This window comes from Megascapheus bottae, chromosome 1 (genome assembly GCF_031878675.1).
Source record: "Megascapheus bottae isolate mThoBot1 chromosome 1, mThoBot2.hap1, whole genome shotgun sequence".
In the NCBI taxonomy this organism is placed as follows: domain Eukaryota; kingdom Metazoa; phylum Chordata; class Mammalia; order Rodentia; family Geomyidae; genus Megascapheus; species Megascapheus bottae.
In genome coordinates this window covers 58,559-86,479 of record NC_143509.1, presented here as the reverse complement: position 1 = coordinate 86,479, position 27,921 = coordinate 58,559, and the positions used below count along the sequence as shown (strand labels likewise).

The 27,921-nt window shown below is 56.4% G+C and overlaps 2 protein-coding genes across 2 annotated transcripts; both read left to right on the top strand.

Moving 5' to 3' along the window:
• Positions 1–49: 49 nt before the first annotated feature.
• On the top strand, positions 50–15,999 carry Bst2 (bone marrow stromal cell antigen 2). Its single transcript, XM_090351454.1, has 7 exons — positions 50–99; positions 3,738–3,762; positions 13,604–14,170; positions 14,421–14,499; positions 14,577–14,637; positions 14,765–14,900; positions 15,846–15,999. Exons 1-6 carry the CDS (start codon positions 50–52, stop codon positions 14,880–14,882), a joined length of 900 nt encoding a protein of 299 aa, XP_090207580.1. The 3' UTR covers positions 14,883–14,900; positions 15,846–15,999.
• Positions 16,000–17,636: 1,637 nt separating this feature from the next.
• On the top strand, positions 17,637–22,644 carry Ccdc194 (coiled-coil domain containing 194). The gene is made up of 4 exons (XM_090351446.1): positions 17,637–18,263; positions 19,427–19,523; positions 19,943–20,075; positions 20,794–22,644. Exons 1-4 carry the CDS (start codon positions 17,637–17,639, stop codon positions 20,924–20,926), a joined length of 990 nt encoding a protein of 329 aa, XP_090207572.1. The 3' UTR covers positions 20,927–22,644.
• The last annotated feature ends 5,277 nt before the right edge of the window (positions 22,645–27,921 follow it).

Sequence of the window (27,921 nt, the reverse complement as noted above, 5' to 3'; positions counted from 1 at the left end):
CGAGGCCAGACGCAGCCCCTGCTGCGCGTGCGTGGAACGCTGCTGCCCAATGGCGCGCGGCTGCGGCGACGCGTCGGCGGACGACGTGTGCGGAAAAAGGTCTGGAAGTGTCTTCTCGACCAGCCACTTCCGCCGGGAAATCCCGGTCTCGGCCGCCAGGACTACATTTCCCAGGGTTCCTCGGGGCGGCCTCCTCCCCCTCCAGGGCGGACCCGGGAAAATTGGAGGGAGCGGCGGGAAATCTCAGTTCTAGTCCTGGGAAGACGCTGCGAAAGGAGCCGCCGGCGCGAGCGGCTGCTGTACTTTATACTTCCCAAACCGAGGTGCAGGGACTTGTTTCCATCGCACGCTGCATCGTTGACCGGGTCTAACCAGCGTCCTGGACGGTTGCCTAAGTCAGAAAATGGCAGGCGGGATAGAGGCCAGCGGGGAGGCTGCGCGCCCTGTGGTTTCTGAAGAGCTAAAAAAGCGCCCCATTCCGAAGCTTTATGTAAACTGTGAGTGACCCAACAGTGCACATAAATTAAAGAAACAGAATTGTGGTGCCACTACGTCCCAGGAACTGACCTGTCTGTGTGAAAATTAACCAGAACGCACGTCGATTCAAGGGGTGACATTTGTTTTTCAGAGCAGAACTGAAGCAGAACGCGCGTAAATTCAAGGGGTGGCATTTGTTTTCTAAAACCATAAAACTACCCTTGGACAGCTAATTAGGACTCTCCTGGTATAGGAACCCCCTGAGCTCCCACTGCCCTGAACTGCCCCAACCCCTACCTTATCTCATTGCAATAGCTCATTGCTGTGTTGATGTACATCTGTAGTCTTTGCCTTTAAAAGCCCTGTGGAAAAGCTGTTCAGGGCTTCTCCTGGGCTCCCGCTGTATGGGAGTGTAGGACAGAGCCCGGATCTAGCCCGCCTGAATAAAGCCTTGCTTTTGCATTTCGGAATGTCTGACTCTCAGTGGTCTCTTGGTGGTCGTCCTGAGACTTGGGCATAACGTGCGTGCGTGTGTGTGTGTGTGTGTGTGTGTGTGTGTGTGTTTCCTGGGCCTAGAACCCAGGGCTTTGGCGCTGTCCCTGAGCCTCTTTTGTTGTTTTTGTTCAAATCTTGCACTCTACCACTTGAGCCACAACTCCATTTTTGGCTTTTGGTGTTTCACTGGAGAGAAGGGTGTCATAAACTTTCCTGCCCAGGCTGACTTTGAACTGCCACCCTCAGATATCAGCCTCCTGAGCAGCTAGGGTAACCAAGACCTCTGCAGGACTGATTAGTTACACAGACACAAAATCTTTTCTTTAGAAGGGCTGGGGTGTGGCTGAGCACACCGACAGACCAAGACCTCGGCTCCATCCCAGCACTGCACATACACAAAATTATTGAACAGTGAGACTCAGTGTCAGCTTCTCTCTACTCACCTCAGAGATGACAGGCCCTGGTCGCCTTTCTGTAGGAGGCAATCCAAAGCTGCTTTGTCCCCCAACCTGTATCTGTGTCCTGTGACACTGATACATCTTCTTCCCATGCTGTGCTGTGAGAAATCTCTCCCTGCCTTCAGCATCGATAGGAAACTGAGTCATGAAGGTTTCAAAATAAAGAAAGGGCAGCAAATGGTTGCAACAGACCAACAGGCCATATTTGAGAGTGAAGCCTGGAAAGGGTGACCAAGTCTCCTAGAGGGTGGGGAGGAAGGAAAAGAAAGGAAGAGAGGGAGAGGAGGTGGACATGTGAGAAAAGTCATATTTTCTTTTCCTTTTTTGTCGGTCATGGGGCTCGAACTCAGGGCCTGCCTGGGTGCTTTCCCTGAGCTTCAGTTGTTCAAGGCTAGCGCTCTGCCACTTGAGCTACAGCACCCCTTCTGCCTTTTTTGTGTATGTGGTATTGAAGAATCGAATCCTGGGCTTCATGCTTGCTAGGCAAGCATTCTACCACTAAGCTGTTAGACTCCCGACTCAGCGGGATGTCTTCCAGACGGAGCCCCCTTCCCAAGGAACAGCGAGACCACGCAGTCGGATGCAATCAGCAAGAGGTTTATTCAGGAACACAGGTACCCGGGGCAACAAGATCTCCTAGGAGACTTGCGCACCTAGGCTGGGGAGAGGGGGATATTTATGGGTGGCTGAAGCAGGTTACAGAAGCAGAAGCATAGTTACAGAGTAATGATTGATTATAATCACATTAGGTAAGACTCAGCTAGGGGTTTATTGAATTTCCACTTGGTTAAACAGGCAGTTGACTGCATGTCTTGTTTCTGGCCATATTTTATTGTTTTATTCCTGGAATTTCCCTCTCTTATTCAGGTTCAGTTTCACTGACTCGAACCAACTCAAACTGCACATTCTGTTGGCTGTTTTTCCAGCCCATTGTATAAACTGCAGCTACTTGCACTATTCTAAAGGCCATTCTTTTAAGACTTTGGATTATGTTTGTGTTGTGAAAGTACTTTCGAGTGGTTGCTATTGGTTACTATTACATTATGGGGAGATTTCATATTTCTCACATCCCCCATTTTCTTCTGGTTCCTTGAATGGAATCTTTCATTCAATGAGAGTGGTCTCTCTTTCCTTAAGTTGCTGATACTGTTGAGTGAGCACTAAGGCTTGTACTACAGTTAATCGATCTTTTACAAATTGGACTAGTCTATTTAGGATACAGGGACCCAAGGTGAGAATTAGAATGAGTATAATGAGTGGTCCTGCTATAGTGGATAACAGAGTTGCAAACCAGGGGGATTGATTGAACCAGCTTTCAAACCAACCTTGTTGGGAATGGAATTCCTTTTCTCTTTCTGCTAGTCTTTCCCTAAGTTTACTCATAGTTTCCCGTACAATTCCTGTCTGGTCTGCGTAAAAGCAGCATTCCTCTTTCAAAGCAGCATACAAATCACTATCCTTTAAGAAAAGTTCTTCAGACAAGGATGTTAGAGATTTTTACAACCAAGATTGAACACCTGGGAGGTGTCCTCTCACTCTGGTTCCAAGTCCAATTTTAGTCTGTCCTGCATTCACCCTAGCACACGCTGGGCACTGGGCAGCCACTTGTTGTAAAGCCTCTTCCTTTCCCAAGAAGTGGCCAAGGTTTTCCTGCCGCTCTATAAGAGTCTTCATTTTATTTTTACTTAAATGAGTTAGAGTGTGGAGATCCAGAATGAATTTAAAAGTCCACTTTTTGGGCCAAACTGTTTTTCCATCAAAAGTCCATTGTCCTTGTTTGGAATCATAAGCCGCCCCCATTTTCTTAAGACACTCAATGTCCTCTGGGGTGTATGGGAGTGGAGGAAGGTTACAGAGGGACTTTTCTGTCATTGGGAGGACTCGCACTTGTGGAGTTCTCTTACCCTGGAGTGCAGCTTCCCGGGCCGCTTTGTCTGCTAGGCGGTTACCTCTGGCCTCCATTGATTCCCCCTTTTGGTGGCCCGGGCAATGCATAATGCTCAGTCTTTTGGGCAAGAATAGTGCAGTCAACAAGGCTATAATTTCGGCTTTGTTCTTAATGTCCTTTCCCTCTGAGGTTAGTAGGCCTCTTCTTCTATAAATTTCTCCATGTATGTGAGCTGTAGCAAATGCATATCGGCTATCCGTGTAAATATTGAGCCTCTTACCTTCAGCCATTTGGAGGGCCTTGGTCATGGCAATGAGTTCGGCTTTCTGAGCCGATGTCCCAGGAGGTAGTCCTTCGGCCCAAATTACCTCCGTCTCATTGGTGACAGCCGCTCCCGCCTTCCGCTCTCCGTTATCCAGGAAACTGCTGCCGTCTGTGAACCAGGTGAAGTCTGCGTCTTGGAGGGGGAGATCTGTTAAGTCGGGCCGGGCCCCGTGGACTTCTGCAAGGATTTGTGAGCAGTCATGAAAGTCTACTTCCCCGGGCTGGGGTAGTAAGGTGGCTCCAATGGAATGTCACACCTCCTGCTGGGTCACCTGCAAAATTTCTAAAGAAGCTTAACCTAAGGCCTGACTCTGGTGAATTCTCCCAATGCTTTTCTAGTTGCTTTACCCGAGCACACTCATTTTTGCAGGCTGGCACCCGTTGGTTTTTAATCCAAAGTAATACCAGGGTGGCAACTTTCAGTAACCAGATTGAACAAGGCTTAGCACTCTCTAGACAGGCACAGAAGACTCGAAACTGTAGCCGTTCCCCACAAGTGCAGTCTCCACTCTTGCACATTTGTTATTACTATTTTTTTTTATGCCTCTAACTTATGCTGTCTTAATTTTTAAGAAACAACTTTTTGGTCCCTTTATCTAAAGAGGACTGATGGGCGACGATCCATCTTCTATAACTTCTTCAGGCTGACTCAGGGGCGTTGTCTCTATACCTAGCCAGGGACCCTGAAAACTTAACCTATTTTACTAAGACAATTCTACTCCAAATTGGAGGTCATGTAAAGCATTTAACAACTGCACAAACTTTTTCTTTGGCTACAACAGTGTAGCTTACTTAACACCCATTTGCAAAGGCATTTTCCTGATTTTCTGGGGAACTTAATCCCTGCACTCTATGCTTCAGTTGCCAGATCTAAACAGATAATAGGGACGCAAGCGTCACATCCACCCTGAATTTGTGGCTGGTGTCAAATTAAACTTCACTCAGTTAGGATTTTAAACCATCCTCTATCACAGATGATTGACAAGTTCCTGCCCAGGTATGAAAGGCATGGGCATTAGTAAGGCATGCTTACAAACTATTCTATGACCTCCCGGCTCTGATTAATTTTGAATGGCCAAGCACAAATGACTCTAGGATCTGACACCACCTCTACTATCCAAGCTGTGGCTTACTGCATTTGGATGCTTCATTGTCCCAGTAGGGTCTCTCCACACAGGAATAAATGTCCCATTGGCATTTCACTTTGTTGGTTGCTGGACTTGAACTCAGGGTCTGGGTGCTGTCTATCAGCTCTCCAGCTCAAGGCTAGCACCCTGCCACTTTTAAGTCCCAAACACAGGGCCTGAGTGCCTCTCCTCAGCTCTGCAGCTCAAGGCTTGCACTCTGCCACTGAGTCCTGGGCCTGGTGCTTGAGTGTTGTCCCCCAGCTTTTCAGCTCAGAGCTAGCACTCTGCCACTTGGAGCTCCAAAGCAACTCTCAATAGCACTCTGACAGATTAGACACCACAGTCTCACAGGGACTTTGCCTTGCCCGGGCTGGCTCAAAACTGCGGCTTTCAGATCAGTGAGTCCTACAAAGGCCACTTTACTCCAATTAGAAGCAACAAGGTGGTCAACTCAGAAATAGTCTCTAAGCATGACCTTACCTGGAACTTGGTGAGGGCCAAATTTACATCTGAATGAGGATCTGCTGTCCTTCTCCATGGACCTGCTGCAGATTGCTATAGAGTAACTTGCAAGAATAAGCTGAAATAGCAATTAAGCAACCATTTTGGTAGTCCTAATTTTTCTTGTTTAAACAAACATTTAGGATAATTTCAATTTCAAACTTTGTTCAGAAACCCATTTCCAATGTTCTTTAAAAATTTTTACTGATATTTGCCTAAACAATTAACACTTTAGCCTTTATGTGCATTTGAAAAATCTTTAAGGGCCCAAGGAACTCCCTTTGTTTCCAGGTTTCAAAACTCCAGCAACAGTTTAAACTCAAATAAGTTTTTCCTCAATGCAAGAACTGTAAACATCATCAGTGCACCAAAAGTCTAAATCTGGACTTAGTTTCTTTCTTTTTCTAGAATGCATCCAATTGCAATGCAGTAGCATGAACCCAAATTATACAGAGATAAATTTTTAAATATTTATTCCTTTTAAAATACTAATCATATTACCCAGATTTTACCATCAGATTTTCAATGTCAGTCTGCAAAGAAAAAGAGCAAAGATGTGGATCTCAGTTCACCTGACCAAGTTAAGTGAACAGCCTTCACTCCAGCTTACCCAAGGCTGCACCTTTGCCAGTCCACCTCTCACCCCCCAAGATGGTCACATAGGACTATCCTAAGTTTTCCCATCCTTTCTCTTAGCATTTGATTACCTAGACAGTTTTGAAAAATAGGTAAGGTCTCTGAAATAAATATTTATTTCCAAATTTTTAAGGAAATAGATTCTAAATTCCCTAATACCTCTGGGTTAAACAGGATACAATGTTCACAATGTAAACAGCTCTGTGCATTTCAATATCAAATTATTAATGCAAATTTCATTTAGAAAATACTTTTTCTACTTTAGAAAAATACTTTTTACCAGTTTCTCTTTAAAGCAATGCAATAACCCTTTGAGACATTGTAAAACATTTTAACCTAATAATTTTCTTGAAGTTTAGACTTAGATTTACCCAATTGCCTTTTTTTATTTCAAGTATAAATATATCCATTATTTTATACAGCATGCTGACAATTTAATCTTGAACATGTTCACTTACTCATTCATATATTCATACTTAAAGATCTTGAAGCGCGCAAAATTAATATCAGCCGTTCATTTTCCGGAAGTTTGTGTCAAGAGAGCTTTGCCAATTTTACTCTTGCAGGTGAGAACCAGGTTCAGAACAAAACTTTTTACAAGGCAACTTAGCAGTGATTTATTTTTCTAGGGCTTGTTACAACTGCCCAGAATACACACACAAAAATTGCAAGGATCCATATTTAAGACTGGTACCAATTTTGAAAACAAAACTAGACAACAAAAAAACATCTCACAAAACAAGACAGAAGCAGAGACCTTTAAGTACCCCAAATTTTGATGGCATACATGGCAGCAGTCACAGACTGTCCCATATTAATAGTCAGTCCCAGTCCCGTCACTATAAACACAACAATTAAACAGACACCAAACGAGAGACACTTCGCAGCGCGGCTTCGGTGCAAAACCGAAAGGGGAAGGGCGTTGACACGGCCGAGTCACAGATCCTCAGACCGGGGCAAAGCCCCGAAAACAGATGGACTAGAGAGTCCTCAGACCGGGGCGAAGCCCCGAAAACAGATACCAGATGGGTCAGAAATCTGACCCCAGATGCCTCCGGGACGTCTCCCGGGGCTGCGGTCGGGAGTCCGAGCTCGTCAGCTCCTCCACGGGTCCGCCAGATACAGACGGCCGAATCACAGATTCCAGAAATACAGATTGACATGGCCGAGTCACAGATTCCAGAAATACTCTTAACATAAGACAGGACATACAAAAGACAACAGAAATTTGCTGGCCAGCTTACCTCCCGAAGGTGGGTCGGTGGTCCCTGGGTGGGGGTCTCCTATCTCGCTGGGGCCTCCAAATGTTAGACTCCCGACTCAGCGGGATGTCTTCCAGACGGAGCCCCCTTCCCAAGGAACAGCGAGACCACGCAGTCGGATGCAATCAGCAAGAGGTTTATTCAGGAACACGGGTACCCGGGGCAACAAGATCTCCTAGGAGACTTGCGCACCTAGGCTGGGGAGAGGGGGATATTTATGGGTGGCTGAAGCAGGTTACAGAAGCAGAAGCATAGTTACAGAGTAATGATTGATTATAATCACATTAGGTAAGACTCAGCTAGGGGTTTATTGAATTTCCACTTGGTTAAACAGGCAGTTGACTGCATGTCTTGTTTCTGGCCATATTTTATTGTTTTATTCCTGGAATTTCCCTCTCTTATTCAGGTTCAGTTTCACTGACTCGAACCAACTCAAACTGCACATCCTGTTGGCTGTTTTTCCAGCCCATTGTATAAACTGCAGCTACTTGCACTATTCTAAAGGCCATTCTTTTAAGACTTTGGATTATGTTTGTGTTGTGAAAGTACTTTCGAGTGGTTGCTATTGGTTACTATTACATTATGGGGAGATTTCATATTTCTCACAAAGCCATTTTCCCAGCTGCCATTTCTGGCTTTTTCAGAGTAGTTTATTGGGGGGAAAAAAAGACTCACAGACTTTCTGCCTGGGCTGGTTTTGAACTGCAATCCCACAAACCTCAGATCTCAGCAGGTGTGAATCTCTGGCACCTAGGAGGCAATAAATCTTTATCAAATAACTTTAAAAGCTGCAAGTACCACATGTATTGCTTGTTATGATAAATCTTTTATCAGTGGGGTTAAAAGGAATGTGAGTGGGAGCTTTCCACTGACCTCACCAGCCTCCTCCAGCTACCCCACTCCCAGCCAGCCACGGTGAAGAGAAGAAAAGCAAACCTTTGAAGAATCCGAATTCTAGAAAATACTGCCACCGGTTAAAAATACTGCCACTTATTCGGGAAAACAGGGCAAGGAGTCCTTAATTTGCTATGGGACTACATCCACTAGTCAGATAGCAGAGTGTAGTCTGATCTTCCATTCAACAGGGTTTTTAAAAGGCAAAAGACCACCAGCAGATGGGGTGTAGGTGTAAGAATACAGGCAAGCAAAAATTTGTTAACCATTACAGACAGGCAGGTAATAAATCTAGGGATTACTGAAAACATAATAAATGCTAGTGATTACAAATAATAAATCTAGCCAGGTGTGGGGAGGGCTCATGCCTGTAATCCTAGCTGTTCAGGAAACTGAGATCTGAGGATCAAGGTTCAAAGCCAGCCCTGGCACTGCAAAGTCCTGAGACTCTTATCTCCAATTAATCTCTAGAAAACGGGAAGTGGGGCTGTGGCTCCAAGGGTAGGGTGATAGCCTTGAGCTGAAGAACTTAGGGATAGTGCCCAGGCCCAGAGTTCAAATCCCATGTGTCCCCCCCCCAACACACACACACGAAAAAGAGTCTCTCAGACCTTAGTGCCCCGGGCTGGCTTTGAACCTCCATTCTCAGATCTCAGCCTTCAGAGTAGCTAGGATGACGGGTGCGAGCCTCCCCACCAGCCTGATCACAATTGTCTCTCCCCTCCATGTGTTATCTCTGGTGTGGGGCAACAGCTGCACCAGTGCCCTTTCTGCCCCTCATGGCTCTAGCACCTCATGAACTGTGTATGCATTGCTTAGGATGGGGATAACTGCAGATTTCGCTCATGGCTGCCTGCTTGCTCGTACCCACCACGTGTGTGTGGCTCCTGCCTTTTGCCAAGTGGCTGTTTTGGCAGAGTATAGTGTCTCCGGAGGGTCTGTGCCCCTGGAGTGTCTGTGTCTCTGGAGTGTATGTCTGTGTCTCTGGATTGTCTGTGTCTTTGGAGTGTCTGTGTCTGTTCTGGAGTGTCTGTGTTTGGAGGGTCTGTGTCTCTGGAGTGTGTGTCTGTGTCTTTAGTGTCTGTCTCTGGAGGGTCGGTGTCTCTGGAGTGTCTGTGTCTGTCTCTGGAGGGTCTGTGTCTGTCTGGAGTGTCTGTGTTTGGAGGGTCTGTGTCTCTGGAGTGTGTGTCTGTGTCTCTAGTGTCTGTCTCTGGAGGGTCGGTGTCTCTGGAGTGTCTGTGTCTGTCTCTGGAGTGTGTGTCTGTCTCTGGAGTGTCTGTGTCTGTCTCTGGAGGGTCTGTGTCTGTCTCTGGAGTGTCTGCCTTTGGAGGGTCAGTGTCTCTGGAGTGTGTGTCTGTGTCTCTGGAGTGTCTGTGTCTGTCTGGAGTGTCTGTGTTTGGAGGGTCGGTGTCTGTAGAAGGTCTGTGTCTCTGGAGTGTGTGTCTGTGTCTCTAGTGTCTGTCTCTGGAGGGTCTGTGTCTGTCTCTGGAGTGTCTGCCTTTGGAGGGTCAGTGTCTCTGGAGTGTGTGTCTGTGTCTCTGGAGTGTCTGTGTCTGTCTGGAGTGTCTGTGTTTGGAGGGTCGGTGTCTGTAGAAGGTTGGTGTCTCTGGAGTGTGTGTCTGTGTCTCTGGAGGGTCTGTGTCTGTCTCTGGAGTATCTGTCTCTGGAGGGTCTGTGTCTCTGGAGTGTGTGTCTGTGTCTCTAGTGTCTGTCTCTAGAGGGTCTGTGTCTCTGGAGTGTGTGTCTGTGTCTCTGGAGTGTCTGTGTCTGTCTGGAGTGTCTGTGTTTGGAGGGTCGGTGTCTGTAGAAGGTCTGTGTCTCTAGTGTCTATCTCTGGAGGGTCTGTGTCTCTGGAGTGTGTGTCTGTGTCTCTAGTGTCTGTCTCTGGAGGGTCTGTGTCTCTGGAGTGTGTGTCTGTGTCTCTGGAGTGTCTGTGTCTGTCTGGAGTGTCTGTGTTTGGAGGGTCAGTGTCTCTGGAGTGTGTGTCTGTGTCTCTGGAGTGTCTGTGTCTGTCTGGAGTGTCTGTGTTTGGAGGGTCGGTGTCTGTAGAGGGTCTGTGTCTCTAGTGTCTGTCTCTGGAGGGTCTGTGTCTCTGGAGTGTCTGTGTCTGTCTGGAGTGTCTGTGTTTGGAGGGTCGGTGTCTGTAGAGGGTCTGTGTCTCTAGTGTCTGTCTCTGGAGGGTCGGTGTCTGTCTCTGGAGTGTGTGTCTGTGTCTCTAGTGTCTGTCTCTGGAGGGTCTGTGTCTGTCTCTGGAGGGTCTGTGTCTCTGGAGTGTGTGTCTGTGTCTCTGGAGTGTCTGTGTTTGGAGGGTCAGTGTCTCTGGAGTGTGTGTCTGTGTCTCTGGAGTGTCTGTGTCTGTCTGGAGTGTCTGTGTTTGGAGGGTCGGTGTCTGTAGAGGGTCTGTGTCTCTAGTGTCTGTCTCTGGAGGGTCTGTGTCTCTGGAGTGTCTGTGTCTGTCTGGAGTGTCTGTGTTTGGAGGGTCGGTGTCTGTAGAGGGTCTGTGTCTCTAGTGTCTGTCTCTGGAGGGTCGGTGTCTGTCTCTGGAGTGTGTGTCTGTGTCTCTAGTGTCTGTCTCTGGAGGGTCTGTGTCTGTCTCTGGAGGGTCTGTGTCTCTGGAGTGTGTGTCTGTGTCTCTGGAGTGTCTGTGTTTGGAGGGTCAGTGTCTCTGGAGTGTGTGTCTGTGTCTCTGGAGTGTCTGTGTCTGTCTGGAGTGTCTGTGTTTGGAGGGTCGGTGTCTGTAGAGGGTCTGTGTCTCTAGTGTCTGTCTCTGGAGGGTCTGTGTCTGTCTCTGGAGGGTCTGTGTCTGTCTCTGGAGTGGCTGCCTTTGGAGGGTCTGTGTCTCTGGAGTGTGTGTCTGTGTCTCTGGAGTGTCTGTCTCTAGAGGGTCTGTGTCTCTGGAGTGTGTGTCTGTGTCTCTAGTGTCTGTCTCTGGAGGGTCTGTGTCTCTGGAGTGTCTGTGTCTGTCTGGAGTGTCTGTGTTTGGAGGGTCGGTGTCTGTAGAGGGTCTGTGTCTCTAGTGTCTGTCTCTGGAGGGTCTGTGTCTCTGGAGTGTGTGTCTGTGTCTCTAGTGTCTGTCTCTGGAGGGTCTGTGTCTCTGGAGTGTCTGTGTCTGTCTGGAGTGTCTGTGTTTGGAGGGTCGGTGTCTGTAGAGGGTCTGTGTCTCTAGTGTCTGTCTCTGGAGGGTCTGTGTCTCTGGAGTGTGTGTCTGTGTCTCTAGTGTCTGTCTCTGGAGGGTCGGTGTCTGTCTTTAGGGTCGGGGTCTCTGGAGTGTCTGTGTCTGTCTCTGGAGTGTGTGTCTGTCTCTGGAGTGTCTGTGTCTGTCTCTGGAGGGTCTGTGTCTGTCTCTGGAGTGTCTGCCTTTGGAGGGTGTCTCTGGAGGGTCTGTGTCTCTGGAGTGTGTGTCTGTGTCTCTAGTGTCTGTCTCTGGAGGGTCTGTGTCTGTCTCTGGAGTGTCTGCCTTTGGAGGGTCAGTGTCTCTGGAGTGTGTGTCTGTGTCTCTGGAGTGTCTGTGTCTGTCTGGAGTGTCTGTGTTTGGAGGGTCGGTGTCTGTAGAAGGTTGGTGTCTCTGGAGTGTGTGTCTGTGTCTCTGGAGGGTCTGTGTCTGTCTCTGGAGTATCTGTCTCTGGAGGGTCTGTGTCTCTGGAGTGTGTGTCTGTGTCTCTAGTGTCTGTCTCTAGAGGGTCTGTGTCTCTGGAGTGTGTGTCTGTGTCTCTGGAGTGTCTGTGTCTGTCTGGAGTGTCTGTGTTTGGAGGGTCGGTGTCTGTAGAAGGTCTGTGTCTCTAGTGTCTATCTCTGGAGGGTCTGTGTCTCTGGAGTGTGTGTCTGTGTCTCTAGTGTCTGTCTCTGGAGGGTCTGTGTCTCTGGAGTGTGTGTCTGTGTCTCTGGAGTGTCTGTGTCTGTCTGGAGTGTCTGTGTTTGGAGGGTCTGTGTCTCTGGAGTGTGTGTCTGTGTCTCTAGTGTCTGTCTCTGGAGGGTCGGTGTCTCTGGAGTGTCTGTGTCTGTCTCTGGAGTGTGTGTCTGTCTCTGGAGTGTCTGTCTGTCTCTGGAGTGTCTGTGTCTGTCTCTGGAGTGTGTGTCTGTCTCTGGAGTGTCTGTCTGTCTCTGGAGTGTCTGTGTCTGTCTGGAGTGTCTGTGTTTGGAGGGTCTGTGTCTCTGGAGTGTGTGTCTGTGTCTCTGGAGGGTCTGTGTCTGTCTCTGGAGTGTCTGCCTTTGGAGGGTCAGTGTCTCTGGAGTGTGTGTCTGTGTCTCTGGAGTGTCTGTGTCTGTCTGGAGTGTCTGTGTCTGTCTGGAGTGTCTGTCTCTGAAGGGTCTGTGTCTGTCTCTGGGGGTCTGTGTCTGTCTCTGGAGTGTCTGTGTCTGGAGGGTCAGTGTCTCTGGAGTGTGTGTCTGTCTCTGGAGTGTCTGTGTCTGTCTGGAGTGTCTGTGTTTGGAGGGTCGGTGTCTGTAGAGGGTCTGTGTCTCTAGTGTCTGTCTCTGGAGGGTCGGTGTCTCTGGAGGGTCGGTGTCTGTCTCTGGAGTGTGTGTCTGTGTCTCTAGTGTCTGTCTCTGGAGGGTCTGTGTCTGTCTCTGGAGGGTCTGTTTCTGTCTCTGGAGGGTCTGTGTCTGTCTCTGGAGTGGCTGCCTTTGGAGGGTCTGTGTCTCTGGAGTGTCTGTGTCTGTCTGGAGTGTCTGTGTTTGGAGGGTCGGTGTCTGTAGAGGGTCTGTGTCTCTAGTGTCTGTCTCTGGAGGGTCTGTGTCTCTGGAGTGTGTGTCTGTGTCTCTAGTGTCTGTCTCTGGAGGGTCTGTGTCTGTCTCTGGAGGGTCTGTTTCTGTCTCTGGAGGGTCTGTGTCTGTCTCTGGAGTGGCTGCCTTTGGAGGGTCTGTGTCTCTGGAGTGTCTGTGTCTGTCTGGAGTGTCTGTGTTTGGAGGGTCTGTGTCTCTGGAGTGTCTGTGTCTGTCTGGAGTGTCTGTGTTTGGAGGGTCGGTGTCTGTAGAGGGTCTGTGTCTCTGGAGGGTCGGTGTCTGTCTCTGGAGTGTGTGTCTGTGTCTCTAGTGTCTGTCTCTGGAGGGTCTGTGTCTGTCTCTGGAGGGTCTGTTTCTGTCTCTGGAGGGTCTGTGTCTGTCTCTGGAGTGGCTGCCTTTGGAGGGTCTGTGTCTCTGGAGTGTGTGTCTGTGTCTCTGGAGTGTCTGTCTCTGGAGGGTCTGTGTCTCTGGAGTGTGTGTCTGTGTCTCTGGAGTGTCTGTGTCTGTCTGGAGTGTCTGTGTTTGGAGGGTCAGTGTCTCTGGAGTTTGTGTCTGTGTCTCTGGAGTGTCTGTGTCTATCTGGAGTGTCTGTGTTTGGAGGGTCGGTGTCTGTAGAGGGTCTGTGTCTCTAGTGTCTGTCTCTGGAGGGTCTGTGTCTCTGGAGTGTGTGTCTGTGTCTCTAGTGTCTGTCTCTGGAGGGTCTGTGTCTCTGGAGTGTGTGTCTGTGTCTCTAGTGTCTGTCTCTGGAGGGTCTGTGTCTCTGGAGTGTGTGTCTGTGTCTCTAGTGTCTGTCTCTGGAGGGTCGGTGTCTGTCTTTAGGGTCGGGGTCTCTGGAGGGTCGGGCCACGTTCCCCGCAGGCTCAGGGTCGCAGGCCGCTCGCGGTCAGCGCCGGCTCCCCTGGACGGCCGGAGCCGCAGGAGGGTGAGCTTCCGTGGGGGCGTCCCTCTTCCTCCCCCGGATCTGGCGCCCGCGGCCCGCCCCTCTCCGGGAAACCGAAACCGAGCGCGCCGGGGCAGGGGTCGGCGGCGGGCGCGGCCGCGGGGCGTGGCCGGCGGAGCCCGCGCAGCTCCGGGCCTCGCTGGCGCCCGTCCTGCGCCGCTGCCTGGAAGATGAAGACGTCCTCGGGCTGCGGGCCCCGGCTGGGGGCGGCGTTGGCCGCGCTGGCCCTGCTCGCGGCGGGCCTAGCCGCGGCCCTGGGCGTGGTGGCTGCCCGCTGTGCCCCCGGAGACGGCCGGGCGGAGCGCGAGTGCCGCAACGCCACCGACCTCCTGCGGGGCCGGCTGGCCCGCGCGCAGGACGGCCTGCTGCGGGCGGAGGGCCGAGCCCAAGCCTGCAACCGGACCCTGGTAATCGGGGAGGGGCTGGAGACCCACCGGCCCGGCAGGGTGAGGACGGGCCCTCGAGGTCGCCGCCGCACCCCCGGAGTCCCGGGAAGCCGGCCCGGCCTGGTGTGGGGGACTTGAGAGGAGCCCCCCCGGGGGTTCTCTGCGCGTCCCGCGTCCGGCTCGACGGCCCTGGACGGCGGGAGACCGGGATCCTCACCCTGGAGAGGCGGTGGGCCCCTGACCGCGGGCCTCGCCGGCGTCCAGCGTCCCCCCCCCCGCGGCCTGACCCCCCCCCCCCCGCCCCTTCCAGGCCACTCTGGCTGCGGACCTGGAGAGGAAGAACTCTGAGAACCGGGAGCGGCAGGAGCAAGTGATTCAGGGGCTTCAAGGTGCGCGGGGCAGGCGGCGTCGGAGGGTGGGGTCCCCGACGGCCGCGAGCCACGTCTCCCCTCTCTGCGTCTTCCAGAAGAGAACGGGAAGCTGCGGCAGAGGCTGCAAGAAGCGCTGGCGGAGCTGGAGCAGCGAAGGTGGGAGAGCCACCCCCCCTCCCGCCCCCTCCAGGCAGGACCCCTGCCGGTCGCACAGCCCCGGGGGGCGGCGTGGAGCCCGGGCAGGCTCGGCGGCAGCCGTCGCGTGGCCCCTCTGTCCCTGCAGGGCCCCGAAGGAGATGACTCGGACGTCCCCGTCCAGCTCGGCCCGCAGCCTGGCCACCGCCGGCATCGTGGTGACCGCAGGGCTCCTGCTCCTGGGCAGGGCCGCTCTGCTGCCCTGAGACCCCCGGAAGCGGCGGGTGAGGAGGGGCGAGCTGGACACGGGGCGGTGGAGGGCGCGGAGGAGCGCCGGGCACGCGCGGGGTGGGGCGCAGGGGAGGCGAGGCGGGCGTGGGCGGGGCCCGGGGCGCGGAGGGCGGGGCCAGGGCACTGTGGGCGGGGCCAGGATGGTCGGGGCGTGGAACCGCTCCGGGAGTAAGAGTTAGGAAAGGACGGGGCGGCCCGCCGGGAGGCGGGGCCTGAGCTGCGGGGCGTGGGGTGGGCAGGGACCCGGAGGGTGTGGGCGGGGCGGGGAGGCAGGGATCCGGAGGGTGTGGGCGGGGCCGCCCGCCGGGAGGGGGGCTGGGGGCGGAGCCGTCCACTGGGAGGCGGGGCCTGAGCTGCGGGGCGTGGGGGTAGGCAGGGACCCGGAGGGTGTGGGCGGGGCCACCCGCCTGGAGGCGGGGCGGGGGGCGGAGCCGTCCACTGGGAGGCGGGGCCTGAGCTGCAGGGCGTGGGGGTAGGCAGGGACCCGGAGGGTGTGGGCGGAGCCGTCTGCCAGGAGGCGGGGCCTGAGCTCCGGGGGGGGGGGAGGCAGAGACCCGGAGGGTGTGGGCGGGGCATCCACCGGGAGGCGGGGCCTGAGCTGTGGGGCGGGGGCGGGGAGGCAGGGATCCGGAGGGTGTGGGCGGGGCATCCGCCGGGAGGCGGGGCCTGAGCTGCGGGGCGGGGGCGGGGAGCCAGGGACCCGGAGGGTGTGGGCGGGGCATCCGCTGGGAGGCGGGGCCTGAGCTGCGGGGCGTGGCGGCAGGGACCCGGAGGGTGTGGGCGGGGCCGCTCGCCGGGAGGCGGGTGGGGGCGGAGCCGTCCACCTGGAGGCAGGGCCTGAGCTGCGGGGCGGGGCAGGGGGCGGGGAGCCAGGGACCCGGAGGGTGTGGGCGGGGCCGGGCCTTGAGCACTGTCTGAGACCCTCTCCTGTCTCCCAGGTCACAGCCTGCAGCAGTCCTGCAGTCCAGCTCCGCCAGCAGCCTGGCCACCCCGGCATCCTGGTGACCGCAGGGCTCCTGCCTTCAAGGGTCCTTTAACCTGGCGGGTTCTCTGGGGGCGGCGGGACAGTACAGTTGTGGGGATGAGGTGGAAGGAAGGGGTTCCACAGCTCTGGGGGTGGGGAAGAGTTGGGGGGATTCTGCCAGAGAAGAATGCTGCCTGTGCGTGAGGGTTGGGGATCACCGCGGTCACAGTCACGATTTGTGGGGGGGGGGGTCACAGTTAGGAAGTCTTTAAGTCCAAAAAATAAAAGTTATCCACTTACTCTGGAGCCCTGGAGTGTCCTGTGTGCCCTGCCCCACGGGTCTGTGCTGCCCCTGCAGGCCAGGTGCGCAGACACCCAGCCCTCTTCTCCACACCCACGGGGGAGTCTCTGTGCCGCCCACCCGGTCTCACCCCGGTGGGCCTCCTGAGCCAGGCCCCACTTCCCTTCTGCTAGAGATAAACTGGCGATAAGAGCCTCCGGTCCTTTTGTGCCTGGGCTGGCTTTGAACCTTGATCCTCAGATCTCAGGCCGCTGAGTAGCTGGGATGACAGGCGTGCGCCACAGCGCCCGGCTCAGCCACAGGTGTGTGCCCTCTGTGATAAGCACTTTTTACACAGAGGCCCAGTTTTGTTTGGTAGCTATGACAGGTGTGAGCCACCACGCCTGGCCCCTCTTTTCTCAATACTGCAGCATATGAAAGGGTGCAGAGGTTAAAACAAACAAGATGGTGTGTCTACGTTTCTAAATAATTTCTAAGTTCTTGGCTGCCATTCAACTTGCCTCTTTTCCCCTAATCTGCCCTGCCTCGCTCATGAGGACCCAGGAGCCCTTCAGGTCAGGAAGTTACAGAATAGGAGCCTGGGGCGGGTCAGGTAAAGGACCTGTGGGGGTCCCCTTGCCTTCCTGCTCCCCTGCCCTTCTGTGGCAGCTCTGCCCAGTGCCTCCTGTGGACCTGTTTCCTTTCCTCGTTCCTGGGGTGGAGACTTGTCTGCAGACGGTGTGTCCACCGCTGTGTCCCAGCTCTGAGTGAGCCTAGCCAATTTCCCTGTGCTTCAGCTGAACTAGGGAAACACTGGGCTTGGCCTTGGTTCCCTACCCAGTCTCGGAGTGGGGGCAGCGGGAGACACAGGTGTGGTTCTGGTCGGGCCCTGGGAGCTGACAGGAGGGTCCCGAGGTGCTGGAGCGGACGTGGGGCCAGGAGAGGGGCAGCACCCAGGCAGAGACGATACCCGAGGCGCTGGTGGGGATGCGCTGGGCAGAGCGCCCGGTGGACACCCAAGAGGAAGTGGTGTCCAGGACTGGAGGGGCCGTTGCAGGTGGGATTCCAGGAGAAAAGGAAGTTGTAGAGACCTGGCCGCTCTACGATGTGGGGTCGCCTGGGGGCCTCAGTTTCCCCATCGGCCCCCTCAGCTCCCTATTCCCAGCAGTCCAAGAGAAAACCTGGAAACTGAGGCAGGGCGGGTCCAGGGCTCCAGTCCCTCCCTGAGCTCTACAGGTGGGCCGGCCTGGGGTCGCCCCGCCCGGCGGGGGGCGGGACGGCGAGGCCGGCCGAGATGCCAATTAGAGGCCCGGGGGCAGCGGCGGCCTGGCAGAGCCAGGCGGGGGCATGGCCGGGAGGGAGCCGGGGCCGGCGTCGAAGACCGGGCGCATGTCGGGGTCCGAGGCCGGGCCGGGGCTGGGGTCGGAGGCGGGGGCGGGGGCGGAGGCCTGGCCGGGATTGGGGCCGGCGTCGAAGACCGGGCGCATGTCGGGGTCCGAAGCCGGGCGGGGACTGGGGGCGGGGGCGGGGGCGGGGGCGGAGGCCGGGTCGGGGTCGGAGGCCGGGCCGGGGTCAGGGTCGGAGGCCACGCCGGGATCGGAGTCCGAGGCCGGGCCGGGGCTGGGGCCGGCGTCGAAGGCGGGGGCGGAGGCCGGGCCGGGGCTGGGGTCGGGGTCGAAGGCGGAGGCCGGGCCGGGATCGGGGTCCGAGGCCGGCCAGGGACTGGGGTCGGGGTCGAAGTTGAAGGCTGGGCCTGGTCCGGGGTCGGGGCCGGGGTCTAAGTCGAAGGCCGGGCGGGGGTCGGGGCCGGGGTCGGGGCCGGGGCCCGGCCGGGCGTGGCGGGCGCTCGCCCTTTGCGGGGTCGCCGTGTTCCTGGCGGCGGCCGCGGCCGCCGGCGCCCTCGTGGCCTGGAACCTGGCCGCCGCCGCCGCTGCCCGCGGGCCGCGCTGTCCAGAGCCCGGCTTGGAGGCCTCGGCGCCGCCGCCCCCGGGGCCCGCGCGGGAGGTGGAGGAGCTGCGGCGGCGGCTGGCGGAGGCTGCGCTCCGGGAGGGCGGCCTGGAGGCGCGGCTGGCGCAGGCGGAGCAGGCGCGGAGGGCCTGCGAGGGCCTCCGGGTAAGGCCCGGCCTCCCGTCCTCCCCCAGCGCCCCCCCACCTTCTCCCCGTCCTCCCCAGCGTCCCCCCACCTTCTCCCCGTCCTCCCCAGCGCCCCCCCACCTTCTCCCCGTCCTCCCCCAGCGCCCCCCCACCTTCTCCCCGTCCTCCCCAGCGCCCCTCCACCTTCTCCCCGTCCTCCCAGCGCCCCTCCACCTTCTCCCCGTCCTCCCAGCGCCCCTCCACCTTCTCCCCGTCCCCCCCAGCGCCCCTCCACCTTCTCCCCGCCCTCCCCAGCGCCCCTCCACCTTCTCCCCGCCCCCCCAGCGCCCCTCCACCTTCTCCCCGTCCTCCCCAGCGCCCCTCCACCTTCTCCCCGTCCTCCCCAGCGCCCCTCCACCTTCTCCCAGCCAGTGGAGACCCTGGGGCGTCCCCGGGGGCCCTGAGCCCACCTCCCCCATCTGCCCGCTCACCCCAGCCACTTCCCGCAGACCTATTTTCAGAGAAGGGCACTCATGTCACCTGTAATTAGGAGGCTAAAGTCGGGGCTTCCCTTTTCTGGCCCTTCCTTTTTCTCTTAACCCTCTCTAGCCCTGTGCCCTCCTCAAATCCCCTCCTCTGCGTTGTTCCAATGACTCCTGGGCACTGGGCTGTACCCCACCCAGCAGGGCCCCCCAGCCTCAGTTGCAATCACCACAGGCTGTGGGGTGGTCCAGCACTTGGGAAGTGGCCGCAGGCCCTATTTTGAAACTTAACCAGAACCGGTCCCCAGATGGAGCACTCTGAGGTGAAACTCAGCAGCACTGCATCCACTTCCAAGTCACCCCAGCTTCCTCTCTGACTGCCCAGGAGAAGGGCCTCGAGCCTGCTTGCCTTCTGCCCTTATTTGAGCTCAGGCCCTGCCTCTCCTTTGGGAAGATGCCCCCAGGGCCACCATATGTCCTCAGAAGCATGGTCACTGTCGCTATCCCTGGATGGCATTGGGTCCCTGTGGCTAGCGGTCTCTCTTGGAGGAACTACTTCTGCTCCCAGCAGCTCAGGGTGGGCCCAGGGTGGGGGTGGAGGACTGGGCTGTGACTCAGGCATGTCCCAGGACATTCCTGGGGACAGCAGACACCCGTCTCACTGTCCCTCATTCAGTCCTCCCTCTCCCACCTTCCCACCCCTGTCCCCCCACTCCACAGAGCCAGCTGCTGACCCAGCTAAAGACACTGAAGAGTGAGGCGGACAAGGCCAAAGCACAAGGGACCCGGATAGAGATGGAGAACACAGCACTAGGAGGTTTGTTGGGGCACAAGAGAAGTGGGCAGGCTACAGGTGGGAGGGTTCCTACCCGGATCCGAGACAGACCCACGACACACACCGGGGCCCCAGACCACCAACCGCATGCAAATCATCGTGAGCATTTACAGACGGTACGCAGAGGCCGGGCGAAATCACACACAAAAGAAACCCCACAGAAACGCGAGCCAGGCAGGGAGCGCAGGCCGGGACCCTGAGCCGGCCAGGCGGCCGCCGGCCTGGGCTGCACAGCGGGACCCCTGGCCCGCATGAACCACATGACACGGAGCGGGCCGGGACTGGAAAGGAAAAAATAGAATAAGAAGAAGAAGAAAAGAGCCCACAAGGGAGGGAAGGGCGGCCCGGCGGGGCCCGGGGCGCGCACACCGCCGCGGGCTGACCCGCCCCGCGCCCCGCAGAGGCCCTGGCGCGCTGGGAGGCGGCGGCTGCGGACGCCGCGTTCGCGCGGGAGGAGGCGCTGCGCCGCGCAGGCGCAGCCGAGGCCGAAGGCGGGGCCTGCGCTGCTCGGGAGGCGGCGCTGAGCGAGCGCGTGTGAGTAAGGGGCGTGCCCCAGTGCAGACAGACGGGGCTGCTGGCCAATAGTCGTGCAGAGCTTCGTGTCCAGGCCAATCATGATTTGGGGGCGGAGCGGTCCGGGCCGCGGGGGCGCGACTCGGTGAGAGGGGGGGTCGGGCGAGGGTCTTGGGGCGGAGCCGATGCTCTGGACTCCCAGGGAGCAGAGGGACAGTGTGGAGAGGATGGAGCGGACCCCGGGGTGGGGGGGGGATGAAGGGGACCCGGGGTGTGGGGATGGAGGGGACCCGGGGTGGGGGGATGGAGGGGATCCGGGGTGGGGGGATGGAGGGGATCCGGGGTGGGGGGATGGAGGGGACCCGGGGTGGGGGGATGGAGGGGACCCGGGGTGGGGGCATGGGGGGACCCGGGGTGGGGGGATGGAGGGGATCCGGGGTGGGGGGATGGAGGGGACCCGGGGTGAGGGGATGGAGGGGACCCGGGGTGGGGGGATGGAGGGGACCCGGGGTGGGGGAATGGAGGGGATCCGGGGTGGGGGGATGGAGGGGACCCGGGGTGAGGGGATGGAGGGGGCCCGGGGTGGGGGCATGGGGGGATCCGGGGTGGGGGGATGGAGTGGATCCGGGGTGGGGGGATAGAGGGGACCCGGGGTGGGGGCGTGGGGGGGACCCCGGTTATCCCGTGGCAGCGCGGGGCCGTCTCTGACCCACGTCTCTGACCCACGTCCCTCCCGCAGCCGCGCCTTGGAAGCCGAGCTGGGGCCCCCGCGCCCGGGCCCGAGGCCAGGGCCGCGCTCCGGGTCCCGGTCCAGGCCCGGCCGGCGCCGGGGCCTCGTGAAGGGCTGCAGGAAGCCGGCAGCCCGCAGCTGAGGACCCAGGGACACGGGAAGACCGGAACCGCCCTTCGGGACCGCGCAACCCTCTTCTCACTCTCACGGGGAAACTGAGGGCTGCTCGCCTCGCGCACAGGGAAACAAAGCCCAGCTAGGACTTGACTTCCGGCCCCTCCAGGCCTAGTCCAGGCTCTGGTCTGGCCTGGAAAGGGTCTTTGCCTCCTAGGCCTGAGTTTACCATGCCTTGAAATGGGAGCTTTGAGTCCTGTTAGGAAGCCTACTCAGCCTGGACAACAGGACTGGACAGGACCCCAGGCCTCCTCCCCACAGGACTGGACAGGACCCCAGGCCTCCTCCCCACAGGACTGGACAGGACCCCAGGCCTCCTCCCCCACAGGACTGGACAGGACCCCAGGCCTCCTCCCCACAGGACTGGACAGGACCCCAGGTCTCCTCCCCCACAAGACTGGACACACCCCAGGCCTCCTCCCCAACAGCACTGGACACGACCCCAGGCCTCCTCCCCACAGGACTGGACACGACCCCAGGCCTCCTCCCCCACAGCGCTGGACAGGACCCCAGGCCTCCTCCCCCACAGCGCAGCACAGGACTACCGGATGGTATTTTGAGAGAACCAAGGAGGGTGGAATTCTAGTGGGGAAAATATGAGAACATTACCAGGGTGCAGGTGGCTCACACCTGCAATCTTACCTACTCAAGAGCTGAGGATCTAGGCAGGAAGGTCCAGGAGACTCGTATATCCAATGGCCACCAAAAAGCTGGAAGGAGAAGAGTGGCTCCAGCCCCAAGCACAAACCCCAGCAAAGGAGGGGGCAGTTATCAATATCAACATGTTCATGCATCCTTAATTTTCTGTTGGAAAATTTGGTCAGTCGTGGAGCTTGAACTCTAGACCTGGGTGCCGTCCCAGAGCTGAAGAGCTCAGGTCTGCTGTCCTAGCCCTGGAGCCACAGCTGCATTCCTATTTTCTAGTGGTTCATTGAAGATAAGACTCTCAAGTTCTTCAGTGCCCTGGCTGACTTTGAATCGCGATTCTCAGATCTCAGCCTCCTGAGTAGCTAGGATTACAGGTGTGAGCCACCACACCCTGCTCTCACTTAGCTATTTAGACTCTAAAGCTTTATTTTTGGCATGACTTCAGGAAAAAAAAATAGTGGAAATAACTGGTTGTCTTCCACTCAGATTCCCTCAGTGTGTGGTCGTTCGGAGTCTGTATCTGGGTTCATGCCTCTGAGCTCTCCACATTCTGGCCCTTTGTTCTTTGCACATTGTCTTTCTTATATGCGCACGCACACATACACACGCATGCGCACACACACACACTTGTCCTTTCTCTTCCTCTCCTATGAAGTATTACAGGAGTTACAAAAATGATCTTTTCCCAAATACTGGAGTCTGCCTTTTCTCCAGTGTTCTCTCGAGTCATCAGAAGATTGGAAGATGAATGTTAACAAAATACCCTTCTGCTGAGCTCAGTGTCTATGATGAGAGCGTGGGAACATACCAAGCCCTCACCTCTGCTTTCTGTGCTTTGCTTTGATCTGAAGTTGTCTGTCCTCAAAGCCCAGGCACATGTGTAAGGCAATGGCTGGAATGGCCTGTGTGCATCTATGAGAACAGAACAAGGTTGCAGTGGAGGGAGGAGGGTTAGGGGAGAGTGAAGGAGCGGAGTTGGGGACATTGAGTGGAAAAGCTGTATAACTAAAGCATGCTGAAAGCCAATAAATGAAACTCATATTTTTTGTTTTGTTTTGTTTTTTATGGGTCATGGGGCTTGAACTCAGCCTAGGCACTGTCTCAGAGCTCTTCAGCTCAAGGCTACCACCCTACCCTTGAGCCAAGCCCCACTTCTTTTTCTAGAGGTTAACTTGAGATACGAGTCTCAGGCTTTTTTGTGCCTGGGCTGGCTTTGAACCTTGATCCTCAGATCTCAGCCTCCTGAGTAGCTGGGATTACAAGTGTGAGCCATTGCACCCAGCTATTTTCATGCTTTTCTAAAAGATGAATTTTGAAAAATAAGGAAATGAGGAGGAGAAGGAGACTGAGGCCATTCGTTACCACATTCTTGGTAATTTCAAAAAATATTAGAATCCAATCTTGATTTAGGTCAGTTGGGGAACTGTTTAAGTGAGTGTCTATCTGTCCACATTGTAGAATACTATAGAGGTGTTTAAAAAGGCGGCCTTCTCCAGGACACATCATTGGGAAGTTTATAAGGACAGCATCTGTCTATCTTGAAAACTTGCCAGGGGGCCGGGGGTATGGCCTAGTTGTAGAGTTTGTAGAGTTTGCCTAGCATGCATGAAGCCCTGGGTTCCATTCCTCAGTACCACATACACAGAAAAAGCTGGAAGTGGTGCTGTGGTTCAAGCAGTAGAGCATTAGACTTGAGCTCAGGGACAGTGCCCAGGCCCGGAGTTCAAGTTCCATTGATGACAAAAAAAAAAGTATGTATGCGTGTGTGTGTGTGTGTGTGTGTGTGTGTGTGTGTGTGTGCGTGTGTGTGCGTGTGCTGGTACTGGGGCTGAATTCAAGCCTTTTACGTTTGCTTGGCTTTTTCACTCAAGGCTGGTGCTCTACCACTAGGGCCACAGCTCCATTTTCAGCTTTTTGATAGTTTATTGGCGATAAGAGTCAAGGATTTTCCCGCCTAGGATGGCTTTGAGCACCCAGGACTACAGGTGTGGGGCCTTGTCTGTCCCCCTCTGCCCCGCTCATTCCCTCCCACCCTGGTGGGTGGTTTTGGTCCTCAGCCTGTCTGGAGGATCAGGGAAGCTGAAGCTGTGGGCAGAGGCGGCTGGGGTTCCTGTAGGGGGGCCTGGCTCTGGGAGGGCTGCTGTGCTACGTGGAGCCACCAGGGGGCACCCGTGCCCGCAGACCCCACCACCTCTGCTGAGTGCCCAGGGCTTGAGAAGCTGGCGGTGGTGGTGCTTGAGACCCCCTGACCCTGGCATGGTTACTCCGGAAACAAACAGGAAACTCCGCTTCCTTTGGAGGCAGCCAGAGCTTCGGGCTTGGAGGCCCAGCTGGGGTCCCTCTGGGAGCGGAGATGGGCTTGGGGAGGGGCTGGTCTGCCTGAAGGGCTGGACTCAAAGCCTTGCTAGTCCTCAACCTCCCCTAGATTCTCCTAAAAGTCACTTGGGGACTGGAGGACAGTGGGAGCCAGGGTGGGTGGGGGAGGAGGTCATTACTGTGTGGTGGCACAGAAAGTGGTTTGTGCCTAGAATTCTGGCTACTCAGGAGGCTGAGACTTGAGGATCGAGGTTCAAAGTCAGCCCAGGCACAAAGAAAACCGGAAACAGTGCTGTGGCTTCAGGAGTAGGGTGGTAGCCTTGAGCTGACGAGCTCAGGGACAGCGCCCAAGGCCAGAGTTCAAGCCCCACGACCAACAAAAATACAAAAGAAAGAAGGGGCCCAGGAGTTTGGCCTAGGGGTAAGCATGCTAGCCTAGCATGCGTGAAGACCAGGGTTCGATTCCCTGGTGCCATATACATAGAAAAAAGCTAGAAGTGGTTCTGTGACTCAAGCAGTAGAGCTCTAGCCTTGAGAAGGCCCAAGGACAGTGCTCAGGCCCTGATCTCAAGCCCAGGACTGGCAAAGAAAAAAGAAAAAGAAAGGAACTGATGAGGAGGAAGAGAGGACAGGGCTGGCGTCCCAGAGTAGACAAGAACTCAGGTGATCTGGGGGGGGGCAGGCCTCGTGCCTCCCCCCCCATCCCCTCCAGCAGCCCTCGGTCATCTGTCCCACGGCCATGCTGGGTCTCTGCCTCTTGAGCGTCTCTCTTTTGGGGTAAGTGGCTGTGTCTGCCCTGTGCTTAGCACATGCTGTCCAGGAGTCCCGCTGAAGCAGAGGGGACAGGCCTGGGGGACTGGCAAGGGGTGCTGTCCCAGGCAGCCATGGCATAGCTGGAATGGCAGTGACCTGGCCTCTGGCCTGTCCTGTCATGGTCCTGATAGGAACACAACCCTGGATAGCATAGGGTGTCCCCCAGGGGTTCTCTTTGCCACAGTCCCCAAACAACACTTCATGGCACTGCACCATCACCAGTAAACCAGGCACTCATTCCCTCCCCCTGGCATTCAGGGTGGCATGCTCGGGCCCCACCCCACTGCAGCGTGGGGGTTAAAGCAAACACTAGTAACAAAGAACTTGTGTGTGTGTGTGTGTGTGCGTTTGCCAGTCCTGGGGCTTGAACTCAGCATCTGGGCACTGTCCCTGAGCTGCTTTTGCTCAGGGCTAGTACTCTGCCACTTGAGCCACAGCACCACTCCTGGCTTTTTCTGTGTGTGGGGTACCGAGGAATTTAACCCAGGACTTTGTGCATGCTAGACAAGCACTCTACCACTAAACTACATTCCCAGACCCAGAACCATTTTTCCCTCTTGGTTTAAAAATATGTTTTATTGTTCTTGTAAAGGTGATGTACAGAAGGGTTACAGTCACGTAAGTCAGGTAAAGAATGCATTTCTTTGTGGAGAATGTCACCCCTTCCTTGGCTTTCTCCCCAAAGAACCTTCTTGAGGAGCCAGCGAGACCAGCCAGGTCCTGTCTGGAAACCAGACATAAATCAATCACCTTCTCACTGTTTGTATCCTCCTCCGTTGTCTTCTACCACTAGTGGCCCCAGTTCATTTCCTCAGGACAGTTGCCCTCCCCTGCGGGTAAACAACTCAGCAGAATCAATTGTTTCCCTCAGACAGGGGTGGGGGGTGGGGGGGTAAAGGGGTCATCATGGATTCCCTCAGCTTCCTGTGGCCATGACAAAGTGCTGTCTGGAAAATACCAGGGCTCCACCAGGCTGGTGTGCCCATCCTGCCCTAGAGCCTGTTGGGCTCTGTCCCTGTTGGGCTCTGTCCCTGTTGGGCTCTGTCCCTGTGGGGCTCTGTCCCCGTGGGGCTCTGTCCCCGTGGGGCCCTTTCCTGCACATTCTCCTGAGGCCATGACAGCCGGGACCAGCCTATCACACACCAGACCTTCTGTAGGAATTTGCTGGCAGTCAAGCTCATGGAGGCAAGTTCTCGGAAGGCACCTGGGTAAAGCTAGAGCATGTGAAAGAAGGACTACAAGTACTGCATGCAGAGACAGGCTTGCTGAAAACCCGACGTCAGAGCTTCTGTTCCTTAAAACTGAGCTACAGCCTTAACGTCTGCACAGCCTCGAGGCTGTGGAGAAGCAATCAAAGGAGCCAGCCAGAGGGTGCAAGACACCTTGAGATCCTGGAAGTCAGACTCAGTCCGGCCAGGACTAGGGGTAGGGAGGAGGTGGAGGGGGAGGAGGGGGACTTAAAAGGAGGGGGAGGAGGAGGATCTGGAAGGGAAGGGGGAAGAGGAGAGGGAGGAGGAGGAGAAGGAGGATGGGGAGACAGAGAGGATGAGAAAAGGAGAGAGGAGGATGAAGAGGAAAAGGAGGAATAGGAAGAGAAAGTAAAGAGGAAGAGCAAGAGGAGGAGATTGCAAACACCCAGGCTGGCATCCTGGGGAGGAAGGTGGGGCCAGGACCATGCCTCAGCATGCACCCTGCAGTATACCCTCCTCAAGCCCAGGGCACGTGTTCAAGCTCCATCATCAACATCACCAAGACGGCCTTAGGAGAACTGCACCAAGCCAGCCTGTCCTGTGCATTCTCACTCCGGACACTGGCCCTGTTCTGATCTCAGGTGGAATTTGCCTGCGTGCAGTCAGTCTCTTCTGCTCTTTGTGGAAGAAGCAGGGAGAAGAAACAAGTGAGGGTGTGAGGCCCATTTGTTCACTCTGCACAAATGACATTGGTTTGTGGTTAAGCCCAGCCTTCTGCTGCCACAGCTGTCCAAAGTGGCAACACACACTGTCACCCGCCCTTGACTCTCTGGAGGTTTAGGAACCCTCTGCTCCCTGCCATGGCTGGCTTTTACCTGTACACACACCCACCACCTCCACCACACCATGGACAGCCAGGGCCCTGAGTGCAGACCAGCCAGGCTGGAGCCTGGCGTCCCCGGGCCCCTCCCCAGGGCGGATGGAGGGTCTGTGCGGGCGCTGACCCACCCCTCCCACCATGAAGCCCTCCACCACCGGTGATGGCCGAGTCATGCTAGGAGCTTTCCTACCCTCTGGATAGGAAGAAGCTGAGGCTTGGGGGAGAAGTGGGAGGTCCCGCAGCTGGCACATGGCACAGCCAGAACCTAGCCACCTTGGTCACGGGCACCATGTGTGCCCTGCCTGGTGGGGGGCGGGCACTGGGGACCCTCATGGGCCTGGCCAACCTGAAGGCAAGGCTGGTTGGGCACTAGACACAGCCCCCAACCCTCTTCCTCCACCAGCCTGCTGCCTGGGAAGGGTCCGGAACCAGGAATTGCCTGGTGGCTGCAAAGGCCAAAGGTCAGACAGGGCTTCCTGCCCCCCTGGGAACTTCCTCCTTCTGGACCCCCCACGCCTGGCTGACACCCAGAGGCCTTGCCAGTGGGCAGCCCCACCTCCTCTCTGCTCATGGGGGGAGGACCGGGCACAAGACGGCAAGGTGTCCCGCGGGCAGGCAGGGCATGGCCACGACCATCTTGGGTACAGCCTTGTTCCAGGCCTTCCCCAGCTGGCTCTGCCCCACCAGGCGGGGGTTTTATGGCTCCCAATGTGATGTACAGTTGGGCTGGACTCTACCAGGTACTGCCATCATGCAGTAGGCACAGAATGCACCCCAAGACCTCCCCCTGGAGCTGGGGGCCAGAGCTCACCCCGAGAGACCTCCCCCTGGAGCTGGGGGCCAGCACCCCAAGTCTGCTGGCCTCGACCACAGTGACAGGCAGGGAAGGCCGGCTGAGAGCCGCGTCCCCACTTCTCATCCTGCGGATTCCAATGTAGAGGAGCGGGCAGAGCGCACCCACGCCTGGGGAGAAACAGGCGGCGGGCGAGGCCCTGCCGGGAGGTGTCATCCGGGCGTGGCTCGCGCTGGTCCCTCGCCGTGACAGGGGCGAGGCGGGATGGAGTCTGGAGTCCAGCCGACGCCCCCCTTCCGCCCCTCCCCCTCCCCCTCCCGACG